The 17,729-nt window shown below is 28.9% G+C and overlaps 1 protein-coding gene across 1 annotated transcript; it reads left to right on the top strand.

Annotated features, from left to right (window-relative positions):
- Positions 1–13,508: 13,508 nt before the first annotated feature.
- LOC101206216 (mucin-5AC) lies at positions 13,509–17,187 on the top strand. The gene is made up of 5 exons (XM_011655427.2): positions 13,509–13,933; positions 14,114–14,219; positions 14,881–15,004; positions 15,249–16,175; positions 16,290–17,187. The coding sequence occupies exons 1-5, from the start codon at positions 13,759–13,761 to the stop codon at positions 16,692–16,694; spliced, it is 1,737 nt and encodes a 578-aa protein (XP_011653729.1). The 5' UTR covers positions 13,509–13,758; the 3' UTR covers positions 16,695–17,187.
- Positions 17,188–17,729: the final 542 nt, after the last annotated feature.

The following is a 17,729-nucleotide window of genomic DNA, read 5'->3' as shown; positions in this document are numbered from 1 at the left end:
TTGCTTTGATAATGACGTTCGTGGAAGCAACTGAATCAGAGTCCACTTTATATCTCTCCATTTTACAAATTTACTTGCATCGATACCCTCTTATACTTTCATGCAATATATAAAATTAGAAAAATGTTTGTACATTTATGAAAAGTCATATTCCTTTTTTTATTAAAAATTAGTACTACAAAAAAAAGTATTTATAAACAAAAGTTGTCCTTTTTAAAATTAGGTTAAATTATAGATGTGATTTAAGTTTTAAAAGTGTTGGAATGATGCCATTTTAATTATTAGATTTTTAGAATTAATTAAGATGGTAAAAGAGAGTTGTAAGCTTTCATACTATATGACAAATGTGACATTCTACCTGCAAATTAATTCATATTCTTGAATGGCCCTTTTTTATTTCTTTTTTTTTTTAATTGTTATTGTTATTATTTTTTAAGATAGTTCTTCTTGTATTTATAATGAATTATGCCTATTTATATATCATGCTAGAATTAAAAATGTAGGCTTGTCTATTAGATATAGATTGAGATATTTTATTATATCGGTAAATTTTTAAAAAATATATTTAAAATAATTTCTATTTTTTTTTGGCATGCATAAATAAGTTCAGCGAAGGTACGCGTGGACAAGAGGTCTTGATTCAAATTTCTTCATCTCATTTATTACAATATTTTTTCTTTTTAAAAAAGAAAATTTATAATGTATCGGTATATTTTAAAGAAAATCAATTTACACCTTCTAAATTGGTTAAATTATAAATAATTTAGTCAATCAACATATAACATATATATGGTTGTGTCTATTAGGTTATGAAAATTTTAAAAAAGTATATAAATTTTTTTATTATTTTTATTTTGTATGAAATGAAATGATTAGATGGATTTGAGTAATATTTTTCTTATTTTACAGTAAAATATACCTATGTTTTCTTTTCACCTAAATTTGGTAGCTAGTGCTCAATTTAGGTTAGATTATGAAGTTTTGAATAGCGACTTATGCATCACTCAATACAAGTATAAGACTTATTCAATGTATCGAAACAACTACAAATATACATCATATCAAATAAAAGAAATGCATTCAAATCATTTATATGATCATGTTAATGGATTCTGTGACCAAATGTCCACTAGCTAGACATAACTTGATGATACGAGAGTAGATCAGTGATAACCTTGTACGATGCCTTTTCTATTAAATGTATTAATGAAAAGAGTAGATAAATTTGAACTTTTGACCTCTTTTACTTGAGAATCCATATCTTACGTAATTGAATTATGCTCAAATTAACAATATTGCTAACCTTTCCTCTTGCACACTTACCTAAATTTCATAATTTGTAAAGTATGTGAGCAGTCGATCATAAATTAATTGCTCACATAAATTAATCCAAATAAGGAAATAGACAATACATTTTTTTTTTTTTAGAAAATAGTAAACCAATAAATTAATGAGAAAAAAGAAGAAAGAAATACATACAAATATTAAAATAAAATGAAGGGATTTTTTTTAGAAATGGTGAAAGATTGACAAACAATCTACACTTGATAGAACAAAATTGTTAAAAGATAAAATTCATGATTTTTCTACAAAATATAAATATTTAGTCAAACAAAGCTTAAGATAAAAGTAAATACACACTAAAAAATAGATATAACAATTATATTGAAAATATTAGCACATATGATAACATTTTAAAGTGAGATTGATGATATAGCAAAAGTTCTAACAATGATAAACCATATTGTTGGTAGTCTACCGAACGATATTGATATAAGAGTAGACCATACAAGTATTGATGATAAACTTATAATTTTCTAAAATTATTACTATACATAATTGGGTATTTAAAAGGATATACAATAGACCATACACTTGTATTTAAAAGGATTAGTATGTGTATACCACAATTGGGTAGCTTTGGTCCAGGTAGTGCCCATGAATCATGGGCTTCTCCTTTTCATTCTAAAGGCCCACTCAAATCAAGGATAAAAATCCTTTTCTCTTTCTTTTACTCTAAATTTCCCTACTTCTCTAACTAACCTTTCTATTTCTTCTGTCTATGATAAAATTTTATTAATGTCTTTCCATATCAAAATTTTAAATTGTTACTCTTCAAATCAAATTTTTGTTCTATTTTGGTGTCTACGTTTCTCCATATTTTCTGTAAACAAAAAGAACAAAATTTTATTAAGCCTACAATAATTTTTAACCAAACTTTTGCTTTCTAGGGTTTCTTCAATCTTCGACTTTAATATAGATGAATTCATTTGAAATTACTATATAAAGTGAAACTTAAATAATTGTAATATTTTAAAAGTTGGAATTAGATTGAAAATTCATTCAAAATGGGAAAGACTCAAAACCAAAACGAAAGTGTAATATCTTAAAAAAGAAAAATATTTGCCCTCCTTTTTCTCCATGGCTTTTCTAAACATGGAAGAATTTGATTTTATAGTTGAAGTGAAGAAGAAGGAAGTATAATATAATATGATGGGTCATTTCCATTTTTGCATTTGTGGTAATGAATGGAAATTTAATTATTACAAATTTGAAAATACAAGAATAAATCATTGTTCGTGAAGGCGTAAGGATCAAAAGTGTAAACAAGAAATATATATATTTATTTATTTATTTTAGTACTACAACATAATTAGAGAGATCAATCCTTAAATCTTTAGCGAAAAAGCTTATAATTAAGCTTATGACAATGATTGATTTACTAAACTTACTTCTTGCAACCACAACAAAATATCGTTACTATATAAGTGGAATCATTTAATATCATGACTATATGCTATTGATATTAACAAAACTTTACAATAATTTTAACTTAATAAACATAGCAAAATGTGCATGTTAATTTGAAAGTGACGGTTGGACATTCTCATTTTTGAAGATGTGAAAAAAGAATATATTTAGGCATATACCAAATTTGTAGAATGAAGGAAAAAAAAAAAGGAAAAAGATTAAGTAGACGAATTTATTTTATAAGATAATTATCAATCAATAAGCTCATTTTAACTCTAGATTTCTCTAAATACAAAGTTTTAGACTAATAAGAAAAAAAAAAGTAATTAAATTTTACATCGTTACATTATTCAAATTATATAGCAAACTTTATTTAGTTATTACAAACATGTTATGATATACTTTGATAGACTATTATAGATAGCAATAGACTTAAATAATAGTCTATCATAATTTATTATTGGTTATATTTATAAATATTTTAAGCAGTTTTATCATTTAAAATAAATTCTCTCTTTTGAAATCTCTCGTTTTATTTTTTATTTCTCTCGTAATCATATTATTACAAATAACCTATTTTTCGATATAACTCAGAGAGAATTAAGATTGAATTTCAAGTTTAAACTAAATAAATTTAGGAAAAACTAAATAAATTTTAGGATAAGTAATTTTTTTTTTAAAGTTTAGGGAATATTATTTTGAAAAAAGAACTTTATAAATATTTGTGATAAAGGAAAACCAAAGTATTTAAATCTTATACAAAATTGAGCTTAAAAATATCTCTCTTCCCCTATCTCTCTCTCTATGTGGGGATGGTGGGTGGCCATGAAAGAGGCATCATAACTACAACAAAACATGCATCCCACAAATGGGTCAACATAAATTATTTGAATTTTGGATACTTTGTATTCTTTTAATTCTCCAAAACATATTGATGAAGAAGGTAGCCCCTTCTCCTTCTCCTCCCTCACATTGTTAAATCTTAATCATCCACCAACCTTTCTATCACATTTTACTATACACAATTCAAATGCACATGCATGAGTGTATACTTTCCTGGATCGGACATTGTTATCTTCTAAACGATGTATATCATGCTTAACCTTTTCTAATAAATAATAATTAACACTAACATTAAAAATGTTTAATTTGTATGTAAAGATAGTTTAAAATTCTTATTCTACTGTATCTATGTCTAATTATTCATGTTATTTTTTATATGAGCTACGTAGTCTTGTGATCTTTACACAACTTTATTAAACTTTTACTAATACAATCAACGAAAACTACCAAACTCATACTATATATCGATATAGAGAATGAGAATGAGAAAAAAAATGGAGAGAAACGTATGAAGGGATGAAAAGTGTGTAAAAGGATTGTAATGGGTGTGGTTAGGGGGAGGAGAGTTTGGTGGCCATAATTGTAGGCATGGAGGATTTGTTTAGATTAGGGGATGTGCATGTGGGAGAGAGTATGATGATGATGGAGATGCACGTGAAAGTAAAGAGAGAAAAGAGGAAAATTAAAGGCCAAAATTTGGAGATTGTGACTTTTGAGATGGAAAGAAAGAGAAGAAAAACAAAAGGCCAAAATGAACAAAATTTCAAGTGGGTGGAGGGGCTCTCAAGGTCCCTTCTGTCAACTCCAATAACCTTTACTTTCCATTACCAACCTCTTAACCAACTCTACTTCAATACCTTTCCTTCTTTTCCATACTCCAACTACCACTAACAAATAAAAATTAGGTTACATTATCAATTTTTAATCGTACGTACATGTAGTCATACATGTATGTGTGTACGTTGATATTGTACTTTACTTGATTTTCAATTTCTTTTAAAAAAAGAGCATATTTTAGTTAGAATATTAGAAAGCATTACTGGAGTGCGAGATTATAATCTAAACGTTATAATAATTTGTGTTTGAGATGCATAGTATTTTAGTACAAGTAAATTATAGTAAACTTGTAACCAAAACAAACCAAAAAGGAACATAGATCATATAACAATTAGAAATACGAACTATTATAATTAAAACTACAATATAATAAATAGACTCCATCATCTATTTAAAGCCAAGGTTGAAACACTAACTTAGACTTTAAACTTTGTTTATATATGCTTTGTTTGCTTGTTGTTGTTAGGTTGACAATTGAGAAAAAAAGAGATTTGTTATGACTAAGAGTACTTTCCACTCCAAGTCACCATCTTAACAAAAACATAGAAAGGTTTTGTAGTCATTTTAATTTCTTCCAAAAGTGCTTTATACCCTAATGTCACGATTAATATTTCAAAAACACTTTATTTACTAAAGTCTTTTTTAAATACATTCCAAAACTTATTTTGGATGGTTGTAATTGTGATTAAGAAAAAAAGCATACGAGTACTAAGAATAGGTCAAAATAGTTGGAAATATGGAAGAAAGGACCATCCACCCTAACTTTGAAGGGTGATGAGTCCCAATTTAACTGACCCACGAAAGCAACCTTACTATGGCACTTCAATTATTATTCTCTATCTCATTCACAAAATTAATTAATTAAATGTATACACTAACATCATCTCTATTTTTCCTTCGACATAACTTTATAAACCAAACCCGACTCTTAATTATTAAACACAACGACTCCTCTTAAATACCAAACAACAATTATTTTTCAAATTTATATTTAAATATATCATTCATCTATTCAACATTTTAAACAAATTTAAAGTCTTGACTCTTATTAAACATTACTTACTAGGGTAGTTAAGATTAAAAAAAACAAATTGAAGGCTTTATATATTTATTAAAAAAACTAGCATGCAATATTGCATACTAATGATAGATGAACAAAAGAGAAAATAGAGAAAATGTAAAAATATCTCTAACATATTATTTGTTAGTAGTTATATTATGGTACATATATATATATATGTATGTATATATAAAATTGATCCTATATCCTAAAGTTATTGGAGCAACCTTAAATACTTTTTATTTTGCATTAAGTGATTAATAGTAGGTAGGCATGAACAATTATTATACGACGACAACCTCATACCTCCTTACATCGAAGAAAATTGAATCTATTAAAAACGTGTCATCATGTTCTTTAAATTCTTGAAACAATTAAAAGTACAAATGAACAATAATAGAAGAAGATTAAGCAACGTATATATCTTTTGTTTATAAAAATTTGTAGCAAAAACTTCTTTTCAAATTAGTTGCCCTAAAATTTTAGGAGGTGATCTTCCTTGCTACGACTCTGACAAGGATGAGTAATCTCAGTGATTAGAGAGTGTTCAATCTATATAACTCTAGAATTATCATTGATCCTATTACAAATATTTTTAAATTAATTATTTGATTATATAATTTGAAACTAGTTTAAATTAAATAATTAGTTTTAATTAATTCTCTCTCCAATTATTGGATCTCACCCAAATATTTTTTTTAAAATTTGAATCTCATTCAAACAAATTAGTTCTCTCATTATTTATTTAATTCAAATATTTGTTCAAATTAAATAATTTATTTATTTATATAGATCTCATCCAAATAAATAATTAAAGTATTTGAATCATGTTCCTATAAGATAAATTCTCCATACTATCAAATTTTGATGTGCATCTCATCCAAATAAACTTGATAATAAATCATATACTTATTAGTTGTGTATATATTACACTATTAATATGTTTCTTTAAAACGTTTGAACACGTTAAAATTTTCGTTTAGTCATTAATCAATACTAGTTGGTATGCAGTAAACCTAGCAAGATAACCTTATAGACCTATAAACTATAAGTTCTAACACTTAGGATTAGGATTAGTCACGCATGATCATCCTATGAAATATTAAGGGACACTTGCAAAAATAGCAAAAAAAAATAATTATGATAATAGAACGACTCATGTCACTATATTTTTTAAATTGCAAAAGTAGCAAATTTAAAAGTTGATAACCTTATGATTGCTGTATGGTAGCCTTATGATTACCGTTTGATAGTTGTCTGATATCACTATTTTGTCATATTCGCAGTATGAAAAAAAAATAGGTGTCATGAGCTATTTTTTTAAAGATGTTTTTGTCATTTGATACTATTTTTCAAATATCAATCTCATCAATTAACAGGCTTCCACTAGGAGCCGAGATGTGCTCACTAATTTTCCCCCATTCAATTCAGGGTTGTAATTGAAGCAAGCACGTGGCAGATCGACTTTTAGTTGCTTTGGATGAAGCATTTTTGGATGATTGGATGTTGGCATATACATACATATATATAGAAAGTGTGCAGTGAGATCAAGATGGTAACCACATTTTTAACCGTAAGAAGTCTCGTTCTATTTCAAGATCAGCCTCCTCCAATCCTCAACAATAAAGCATATTCTAGGAGCCTTGTAAGAAATAAGACAATGTTTTACAAGGATGAATTATACATTTCGCAGTTAGGTTATACAAACTCTTTGTGTAGGATATCTCCCACTTACATGCCTCCACGTGAACGATTTAGATAAAAACACATTTGCAACTATTACAAAATGCATTGTATCCATAGTGTAACCATGATAATACATTAAAGTTAATTCACATATACTATAGACCTTTAAGGTTATTTCTTGAACATGATCCACCTTGTATATCAACTATATATATCGTTCAAGACTACATATATTAGATTTTTTCGGTTAATGAATAAGAAATATTTAAACCATTATATTTTCATCTTAAAAGGCATTATAAATTTAAGGGCATTCACTCTCTCCCCAAATTTAATGGCTTATTATGGGAGATATGGTTGTGTGGGCAGTGAATGAGTAATAATTATTGATCAATGCTAACATGATTTGTGTACAAATATGGTTACTTTAATTATGAACACATTGCATTTATTTATATATGTGTGTGTACATATGTAGAGAGAAGATTTTACCCTTAAATAAAATAAATTTTCAAACAACAAAATTTTGACCCAATTATTAAGATTGAATAAGTTGTTGAAACATATGATCGTTTTGGTATGGTTTTAATGTTTATATAAGTAAAGGTAATTGACTCAATTCTATATTTAGTTTCATTTCTAAAAAAAGGGGTTAACATATAGTTTGGTTGTTCATGAGTTTTTTTATTCCTACCCAAGTTGTTACTCTTTTTATTACATATTTTTATGATCTTGATTCCCTCTTTAATGGTTCTTGTAACGTTGAAATCCAAATTTATAAAATATGTATGAGTACATACATGTGTTAGTTGAGCTAGAGCTCATGTTGTATAGCTTCTACAGTTTCTCCAAATTTCAAAAACCCTAAATTACAAACTTTTAATTCAACTAAGTTGAACATAATAACTAATTTGATTATGATAAAGTCACTTATTTTAATCTAATTATCATTACAGCAGTTAACTTTTTAAAAATTAATATTGTATTATTGACGAATAAAAAGTAATAATTGAAAAAAAAAGTAAAAAATTAATAATATTATTGATGAATATCGTGTTTTCTAAGATCGTTAATAAGTGTGAATTTTGTGCTTCATATGAAATAGTTTTTTCGGACAATACCCATCAAGATATCATTTTTTTTTTTGGTCTTGCCTATGACCTTATCATAAACCCTATAAATTTTTTTCTTGATGGGCATATCATTTTTCTTGATGGACTTTTTTCATAATCCTTTTTTGGTATTTGTCTATTTAAGAAACCCTAAACCCATCAAAATATCCAAAACAAGTATATTATTTTTTTTTTTCGATTATAGCCATTGCAAATCAAGAAAATTCACCCATTGATAGGTCTCGTCCATTAAGAAAACTTAACTAACTTGATGGGTATTGTTAGTCAACTAATATATTATTATTGATGTTTATTGTCCATCGAAAAATAGTTTTCTTGACATTTGTGGACCATTAACAAAATTAAGAGAACTTTGTCCATCAAGGAAATCAAGAATCCACATTTTTATGTTTTATCGTATTTCTTCAACCAAATAAGGAGATTTTTCTTGAAGTACATTACCGTAAAGATAAACATTAACATTGTATCAAGAAAAATATATATATTTTTTATAGTTATTTGCCATGACGATCAAAAAATTAAAATTTGCGTGCGTAAAAAAAAGACTAAATTTATAATAGTAAAATTACTAAGTTTCATCCATCAAATTTGATATTTTTATGAGTATTTGATTCCTTAGTTTGAAATTTATTTCACTTTAATACATATATTTTTCAAATTTTCAAACTAAAATTGTATTCTATTTAAAAAAAACAATTTTTAATTTTGAACATCGTGCAAAATTATACATAAACTTTTTTTAAAAAAGGTTTTGAAAAAGTATTATTACCATTAATTTTGACTTGAAATGGTTGGGAATTGGGAAGTAAACAAGAAGAGAATAATGTATTTAAACTTTTAAGAAGCTCAAACAAACTTTTAGATTTAGGTTTTGTAAAAGATAAGAGTCTCAAATTTGAAATGTATCATTTCATATTAATACATTTTGTCCCACATATAGCTATCCTCAAATTTTAAGAACATTTATTTGTCACAACATTTTAATAATTTATAAAAGAAATATCCATATGATGGAAATAATTGAAATAGCATGTCTAGTTTAGTTCCGTTTTAATTTAAAAGTAAAATTTATGAAACAATATTTTACTTGCTTTCATAACTCAATTTTGTATGAGAAGAAAAAGGAAACAAACAAAAAGCCTTAAATAGAAGAAGAGAGTGAACAAAAGTTAATGGAAAAGGAAATGAAAAAGAAGAAGAAGAAGAAAAGAGAGAGAAATATAAAATATAAATGAATTTGATCAATAATGAGGAGGAAGGCACGTGGTGTCCGTATACCCCAACTTTGCTGGACCATTCACATGCATCTCCCTCCACGTGTCTTATCCTCCTTTCTTTTTTTATTTAATTAACTTTTTTTTAAAAAAATTAATTATTTACACCGAACAATTTCGAAAGTAGAAAAAACTCATGGTCCACTGAAAAATACCAAAAATGTTCAACCATTCATTGACATTAATTGACATCCAACACATAATATATTTGGAAACAATCATTTATATTAGATTAGGCAATTCTTTGATTGTTTAGATTTGGATAGTCTGATCTAAACAAATTTTTTTATGTGATCGTTTACATTTGACACACAATCGTTTAAATGAGAGTAGTTAAATCTCTACATTTTTTTCAATATTTTTTGGAAATCGTTTGTATTTAGAACACGATGTTTAGATTTAGCTACTTTTATATACGGTATTTGGCCGTTCAATATCCCAACAATTTTATAATCTTTTATATTTGACAAACGATATTGAACCAAATAATAGTTCGAACAAAATATAAAAAAGTTACACGACCAAAAGAAAATAAAAATTTGTAGAATGAAGAGTAGTAAATTTTAGAGGGTTTTTGAAATTGTGAGTAGATATTTTATTAGTTAATATTTAAAAGAAGAATATTGAAAAGTTTGATGGATAATAAGTAATAAGGAAAATGGAAGAAAAGGGGAAGGAGGTATTTGCTTTAGGCTCAATAATTAAATGTATAAGTGGGTGAATCTAATTATTGAAATAATAGTTTCATATTTTAATTATGTATCACGTTTTCTTTGAACCTTCATAACCCATAACATAATTGTTTTTACACAATCTTCTTTTATACATTCAAATAAAAATAAAGATTTCTTCTACAAGTTAATAATAATAATAGATTTTTTTTCTATCAATACAACATAACACTTAAATATTTACGACTCGAGTAACAAAGTTAAAAGGGTACGAAGTCGACCATTTTTTTTTAAATATTTCAGGTTTGTTCGCAAATTTTTTTTTCATCATCTTTTTCTAATCTTCTTCTTCAACAATTTTTTTTTCAAACTGTTATTTAGTTCAAGATCTTATACAAAATATAAAAGATCTTTAAAAAAATAGTTGAGATGTTGGTACATGATCGTCATTTATATTTTGGTAACCAAATCTAAACAATAGTATTGTATCAAAAAAATCTTTTAGATTCTAAACGATTATATTCTAAACAATTGTTTACCAAATCTAAACATGTACGAAAAAATCTTAAAAAAACATTTAGATTTGGGTGTCAAATTAATCACGTATTGACATGGACATTTTTTAATATTTTTTATTGTGAGTATGTGAGTTTTTTTCGGTTTCGAAATTGTTCTGTAAATATTTTTCCAGTTTGTTATATTTTTTAAAAAAAAACCTTCTAAATTTATGTTTGTGTTTTCTTTAAAAGAAAAAGAAAATTAGAGAATTTGAATTATTTGTCTGGTGCCAAAAACATAACAGAGCTTTTAAAATCTAAAGTCATGTTTTCTTCTTCTTTCGATTAAGGAATCAAATGGTTGTCAAATTGGGCTTAAATAGATCAAATCAAATATGACCAACTACAAGTCTTTATGTTGCGGAAGAATTTCATTGTTTTGAAAGAAAAGTCCGTACAAGCTCAATACTAGATCACACCAAAAGTTAGTTGCTTTCCAAAATTAACATAAACTTTGATTTGTGATGCACGCTCGTTAGTGAATAGATTGAAATTGTTATTAAAATGGCTAGAAAACATAGATAAAATAAAGAGAAGAAAGGAAGAAGATGAATCAATGCTAGAAAAAATGGACTCTTTTGATTTTAAATAATTGACGGTTTTTAAAAAAAGTTAAGAAATGAGTGATTTCAAAGATAAAATGTTAAGAATTGTTATGAAAAGAAGGAGATGAGACGAATTTTTAGAAAGTTATTGAGTATAGAAAAACTCCATATATAAGTATGAAAAGAGGAGTATAGAGTTTTTTTCTTTTTTCTTTTTAATTTAGGGTTACTAGAGGAATGCATTGTGTATTGAATGGGAGAAATAGCAACAACATGAGTGTGTGAGTGAGGAAGGTTTGTATTTCCACCTACAACCACACATTTTCCAAGTTCTCTTACAAGTCTTAATCTTTCAATGTGAACCAAACTACTAACTTCTTCTTTTCCATTTACTTCTTTGGTATAGGTGGAATAACACCCAAAGTCACTCCTATTAAAATGTTTAAAATCAAATTTTAAACTTTTTATTTGGATTGTAGGTAAATTAATAATCATTTTAACAACAATAATGGAATATAAAGTTGGAAATAAATTTCTCTAAAAAGAAAAAAGAAAGGGGGGGAAATATGCTAATACATTTATAGCGAAGCATACTCTTCATTTTATATTATTTCACAACCAACCTTAACTAAATTGCATTGACCTTTTACTATTCAATTCAAAACCAAATCACAATTTAATGAATTGAGTTACTCTCAATTTTATTCATAAATGGTATATTTTCATAACTAAGTTTTAAATAAATAATCATTTTGGGTATATACTTTCTCAAAATTCATTTTTTGGTGTGTAATTTTTCTTTTTTAAGTTAACACTCTTATCCTTTTCAACTAACTTACCTGCATCTCATACTCACATTCAATATCTAACCTAAATTCAAAGATATGTTATCACTTAAAAATCAATTTTGAAAAAAAAAAAAAAAGTAAAAGTCATTGTTGTGTTCTCAATATTTTAATTGACTGTGAATAAATTAATCAATTCATGACAATTTTATTTTAATTCATTTTGTTAGTTGTGATATTTACTTTTTTTTTTCTTTTTACAAACATTTAAAATAAAAACTTTTCTAGTTTTTAAATTATAAAAAATAATAATTAAATAAAATTATGTAAAAATATTTTAAATAACAAAATTATTAAAAATATAGTAAAATATCATTGTAGGTGTGAATAATAAATGGTAGTATATAAGTAACATTTTGTTATATTTATAAATATTTTTATTTATTTTACTATTTAAAAACAATGGTTGAAGTGAAATATTAAAATAAGATAATAAAATATATAAAATTAGAATCTACCTTTTGGAATGCCAAAAGTTTTTACCTAGAATCTTATATAAGCTTCTCAAAATGGTCCAATGGATCTTTACCCCAAAAAGAAAGAAAAGAATAGAACAACAATAATTAACAATCAAACAAATAAACAAAAAAGGTGACCAATAATTGTGATGTATTCATATGTATGTATGTAACCCAATGCGAAAGAAAAGTGGTAATATTTCTCATTTGGTTATAATTTTTAAGTAGTGGCAAAGATATTTCAACTAAATTGTCGTTAAACCAACTATTATCGTGGATGAGTACAAATCCACTGTCAGTCAGTTGATCAGTTGATTTAATTCTTTGAAAAAATTTTAAGATTTTTTTAGTTTGGATTCCTCTTCAACTAACCGCGACCAAACTTATCCTTATTTTCCACCAATAGAACGCCTACCTTCAGTTGAGTTAATTATGACCGATGAGCTCAGTTTTTCAGTCTATTGTACTCATTTTGGTTTTGAGTTTACAAATTTAAAGCCTAGCTATTTATAACCAATCTCCATAGTTAGTGAAAAATGAAAGTATAAGAAGTCAATTAGTAAATGTGTATCATTTGCTCACCCTTCAACTCTCAACTATTATGATTCAATTCAATTGGTAACATATTTAAAATTTAGGTTAAACTTCTCATTCATATAAGTTTATTTTGCAAAAGAAAAAAGAAAAATATATAGATATAAATAATGACTAAAAAATAGGAAAACCAAAGAAAGAAGAAAGAAGAAAGAAGAAAGAAGTAAAGGTTGAAAATGAAAAGTGTATTGTAAGAGAGAGGTTGAATATTATTATATAAATGAAGAAGAAGAAATAAAAAGTAATAATAGAAATAGAGTTAATAGTTTAGAGTGTGAGAGTGTACTATTGAGATCGAACCTCGGCTAAACCGGCCGTTCCCAGAACCCAAATATGGATCTCACGCTGACTCTGTCTCTTCCTTCTCTCTCTGTTTTCTTTCTCAAATATACAAACTTCTTCCATTACTGATTCCTTCTTCTCCGTCTTCCTTCTTCCTTCTTCCTTCATTCCCATTGCATTCTCCTTCAATTCCTCTCTCTATTCACCCCAACCTTCCCAATCATGAACCGCAACTGGCGTGAGCCTCTTTCTGGCTCCCGCAATGCTCCTCTCTTCTCACACCACCGTCGTGGTCATAGCTTCACCGGAATCTCTAGAGATTCCGATGAGAATCTGGATCTCTTCTCCAAGAATCGCCGTACTCTCTCCGTTACTGCCTCTGATGACTCCTCTGATGGTAACTAAATACGGATTTCTCTCCATTCATGCTAATGTACGCTGGATTTTTAGATTCTTCGATTGGGTTTTTTAAAATCTGGTGCTTTTGTGATTCGGTGGATGGATTAAAGCTGTCTGTTGTTCTTTACCTCTCTTCACTACTGTTTTTTTAAGTCTTTGATTTTCGTTTTAATGTTAGCGTCGGTGAAATTGGGGAGGCTTTCTGTTGGATCCGTGAAATTGGCTAAGAGTGGGATTGACGATCTGCTTTCGTCGACTGAGGGAGGAAAACACGATTACGATTGGTAATTTCTTTTGTTAAATTTATCAACGGATTCAATGATTTTCATCTTCTTTTCTTCTGTTTTTTTTTAAAAAAAAAAAAAAAAATCCTGCTTTGGAACTTACCCGCTTTTGAGGCTCTCTTTCATCAATTATCAATGAAGTAGTCCATACAACTATCTATGATTTCATCTGTATCCAAAGTATTTTATAGGATTATCAATTATGGAGATGGTGAAGAAGTTCAATAACATGTCAGCATTACTAAATTCTACCTGTCAAGGACCAATTAATTGAGTTTCCTAGACTACTATATGGATTTACTTGATCTATTTATGTGATTATTTGCGGGACCCTTCTCTGCATTCTTTTAACTTTGATGTTTCTCTTTTGGAGTGATAATGACAAAGAAGTTAAACATGTATTGCAATTAGAATGATGCAAGTACATGTTGATGATTCCTTAAAAATATGCATATTGACGCTATTTGAAGTTGATTCCAGTTGTTCTGATCTTACTTTTAACCGGTAAAAGTGCGAGCCACTTTCTTTTGAGTGAAAAAGAACAAAAAAAATGTAGATCTTGATTGGTGTTTGAAACTTTTAAGTATGATTTTTAGCTAAGTGGGATGCACTAAGTGAAGAATATGATTATTCTGCGGTTAAATTAAGCTTTGTGCTACAGGCTTCTCACCCCACCCGGTACTCCTCTTTTTCCTTCATCCTCTGAAAGTGAAATTCAATCTACGGTAGCAGCACCGAGAAGCAGCACCTTAGTCAGGTCATCTTCGACAACAAAAGCTTCGAGGGTATGGTTCTGCCTTCTTTGCTACCTATGATCTTCCTGAGTTGCATATATAGAGTGATTCAATATCTTCACTTAAGTTTTTTCCTTCTATTTTGTGTGGTTCTTTTAACATTACCGAATGTAACTCAGAAGTGCTTGCTAATGTTACAATTCAAAAGTGTTTGTTAAGTTGGGAGATCGAAATTCATGACCACTCTTGAGTTGTATGATCTAGGCTGTTATTAATTGATTTCCATGTGTTCCAGCTTTCAGTTTCACAATCAGAGAGCAACAATCCTTCAAGGCCAGTAAGGAGCAGTTCCGTGTCCCGGTCCTCTGTCTCCACTCCACAGTATAGTAGTTATTCCTCCAATAGGTCTGCTTCATCAATTCTTAACACAAGCTCAGCTTCGGTTTCCTCTTACATTAGGCCTTCCTCCCCAAGTACACGCAGTGCATCCTCTGCAAGACCTTCTACTCCATCTTCGCGTTCAACACCATCGAGGTCCTCAACTCCTTCAAGAGCCCGTCCATCCCCCAACAGCCCCTCCATTGAAAAACCAAGGCCACTACAAAGTTCAAGGCCGTCTACTCCTAATTCTAGGCCTCAAATTCCTGCAAATTTGAGTTCTCCTGCAGCTCGGTCAAATTCCCGTCCATCTACACCTACTCGACGAAATTCTGCTCCTTCCCTCTCTTCTGTTGTTGGCACTCCATCTTCTACATCACGTGTTCTCTCAACAAATGGACGCAGTTCAACATCAACATCCCGACCAAGCTCCCCTAGTCCTCGGGTCCGGGCTGCACCTCAGCCAATTGTCCCCCCTGATTTTCCTCTCGATACCCCTCCAAACCTCCGAACAACATTGCCTGACCGGCCAATTTCTGCTGGTAGATCCCGCCCAACACCTGCTTCATCGGTTAGGGGAAGTCCAGAAACTACATCAACTGGTACCGTGCCTAGAAGAGCAGCATCACCTACCATAACAAGGGGAAGAATAACAGACGCCCCGGGAAGGGGCCGGTTGAATACAAATGGACACCTCAGTGACAGTCCTGAAACTAGGAGACTTTCAAGTTCTTCTGATTTGAGCGGAAGGAGACCTGTGAAGGCTTCTACAACTACAGCAGAAAGCAACGGATTTGGGAGGTCTATTTCGAAGAAATCACTCGATATGGCCATCAGACATATGGTATGCTCTAACTTCGTTCTGTTGATTATGTACAAACCTATCCTGCCATCGAATTCATTTTCGTTTTAGGATGTGTCTTTTTAACGAACATTCCAATCTGGTTGTGTGGTGTAGGATATAAGAAATGGCCCTGGAAGTGTGCGCTCAGGTTCAGGCAATACTCTATTTCCACACAGCATTCGATCAGCCACTTCGAAAACTCAATCCATTGCTTTGAGTAACTCAGAGGCTATTGATACTGACTACCAAATGAGCAGTAACAACAACATGGATAGAGGAAACCATTTCCATAGACCTTCTGCAACGATTGGAACCGAAGTAGGAGGAGGAGAGAATGGAAGATTTTCTGCAAGCTTGAATCATTTGGACATTTATGAAAGCTCACGTTATGATGCGATATTACTGAAAGAGGACTTGAAAAACACGAATTGGCTGCACAGCACCGACGATAAAACCGATTTGGCTTCCATTTTGGATAATGGATTTGAAGCTTTGCCTGAGCCTTTTGGCCTCTTATAACATCTAAGATGACGATGATGAGGTTTGTATTGTATTTTTTATTTTTCTTTTTTTTAAAAAAAATTAAATTATCATCTTCATCAGCATCATTATTATTATTTTTGGCATCATTTTGGTTTTGAAAATGATGGAGAATCTGTCCAAGAGAAGATAAAGATATGGTTGTATGTGATTTCTTAAGAAAAATTAGTTTGTAATGGTAGAGGCGGGGTGCCTGTTGTCAAAACTTTGGAGTATTTTTGTGTATCCCAAAGAATTTGTTCAGAAAATTTGTGTTTGAACTTTATTTTTGGGGTTAAAAAACACGTTTGGTCCTCTAGTTTCATTCAAGTAATAATTTAGTCTTGAAATGTTTAGCATGTAACAAAGTTTAGTCTTGGTAGTTTGAATTTTGTAATGATTTAGTTAATGGACTTTGTTATGTATATATAACCACTTAAGCTTTACCATGGACAACTCTATGATAATATAATATAATGGGTTTCTTCTTAAATTAGATCAATTATATTGTTCAAAGGTCAAATCTATGTTTTTAAACTAAAGGAATTTAGCTATTACATCTTTAAAGATTGTTCTACTTGCTGAAATTATAAGAAATTCTCATGTTTAACAATTGAATTTTTAAAATTTAAATCAGTTTCTAGACATTGTATTATTAAACTATTTATTCTTCCTTTTTTGAAAAAAAAAAAAAGTTTTGGACAAATTTTGGGGTATGACAAATTTTGATTTGTACTTTCTTGTGTGTTTCGTTCTCTTCAACTTTTAGGTTCATCTTCGTTTTCATCACAACTATCCTTTACATATAAAATTTGTTTTATTTTTCTCAAAAGTATTGTACTAGATTGTGGAGTGGAAAAATCAAATGTTTATCTTCAATGCCCAAACAACTATCAATTATTCTCATGTTGGCATCAAATATGTATTTAATATCATCAAGTATTATTACCATTGTAAAATGCAGATTCTCTAATCATTTTATAGTTTTGGTCGAAGTTTCAGCATTTTTTTTTTCAATTAGTACTTATGGTTTAA

Source organism: Cucumis sativus, chromosome 4 (assembly GCF_000004075.3).
Source record: "Cucumis sativus cultivar 9930 chromosome 4, Cucumber_9930_V3, whole genome shotgun sequence".
In the NCBI taxonomy this organism is placed as follows: domain Eukaryota; kingdom Viridiplantae; phylum Streptophyta; class Magnoliopsida; order Cucurbitales; family Cucurbitaceae; genus Cucumis; species Cucumis sativus.
The sequence above is the reverse complement of the archived record's forward strand: the minus strand, read 5'-3'. Positions and strand labels throughout refer to the sequence as shown.

What these genes read in the sequence shown, in the direction of transcription:
- LOC101206216 (XM_011655427.2), top strand. Translation starts at nt 13,759, where the DNA reads ATGAACCGCAACTGGCGTGAGCCTCTTTCTGGCTCCCGCAATGCTCCT. An exon ending in CTCTGATGACTCCTCTGATG is followed by an intron (nt 13,934 to 14,113) that starts GTAACTAAATAC and finishes TTTTAATGTTAG; the next exon opens with CGTCGGTGAAATTGGGGAGG. An exon ending in CGACAACAAAAGCTTCGAGG is followed by an intron (nt 15,005 to 15,248) that starts GTATGGTTCTGC and finishes CATGTGTTCCAG; the next exon opens with CTTTCAGTTTCACAATCAGA.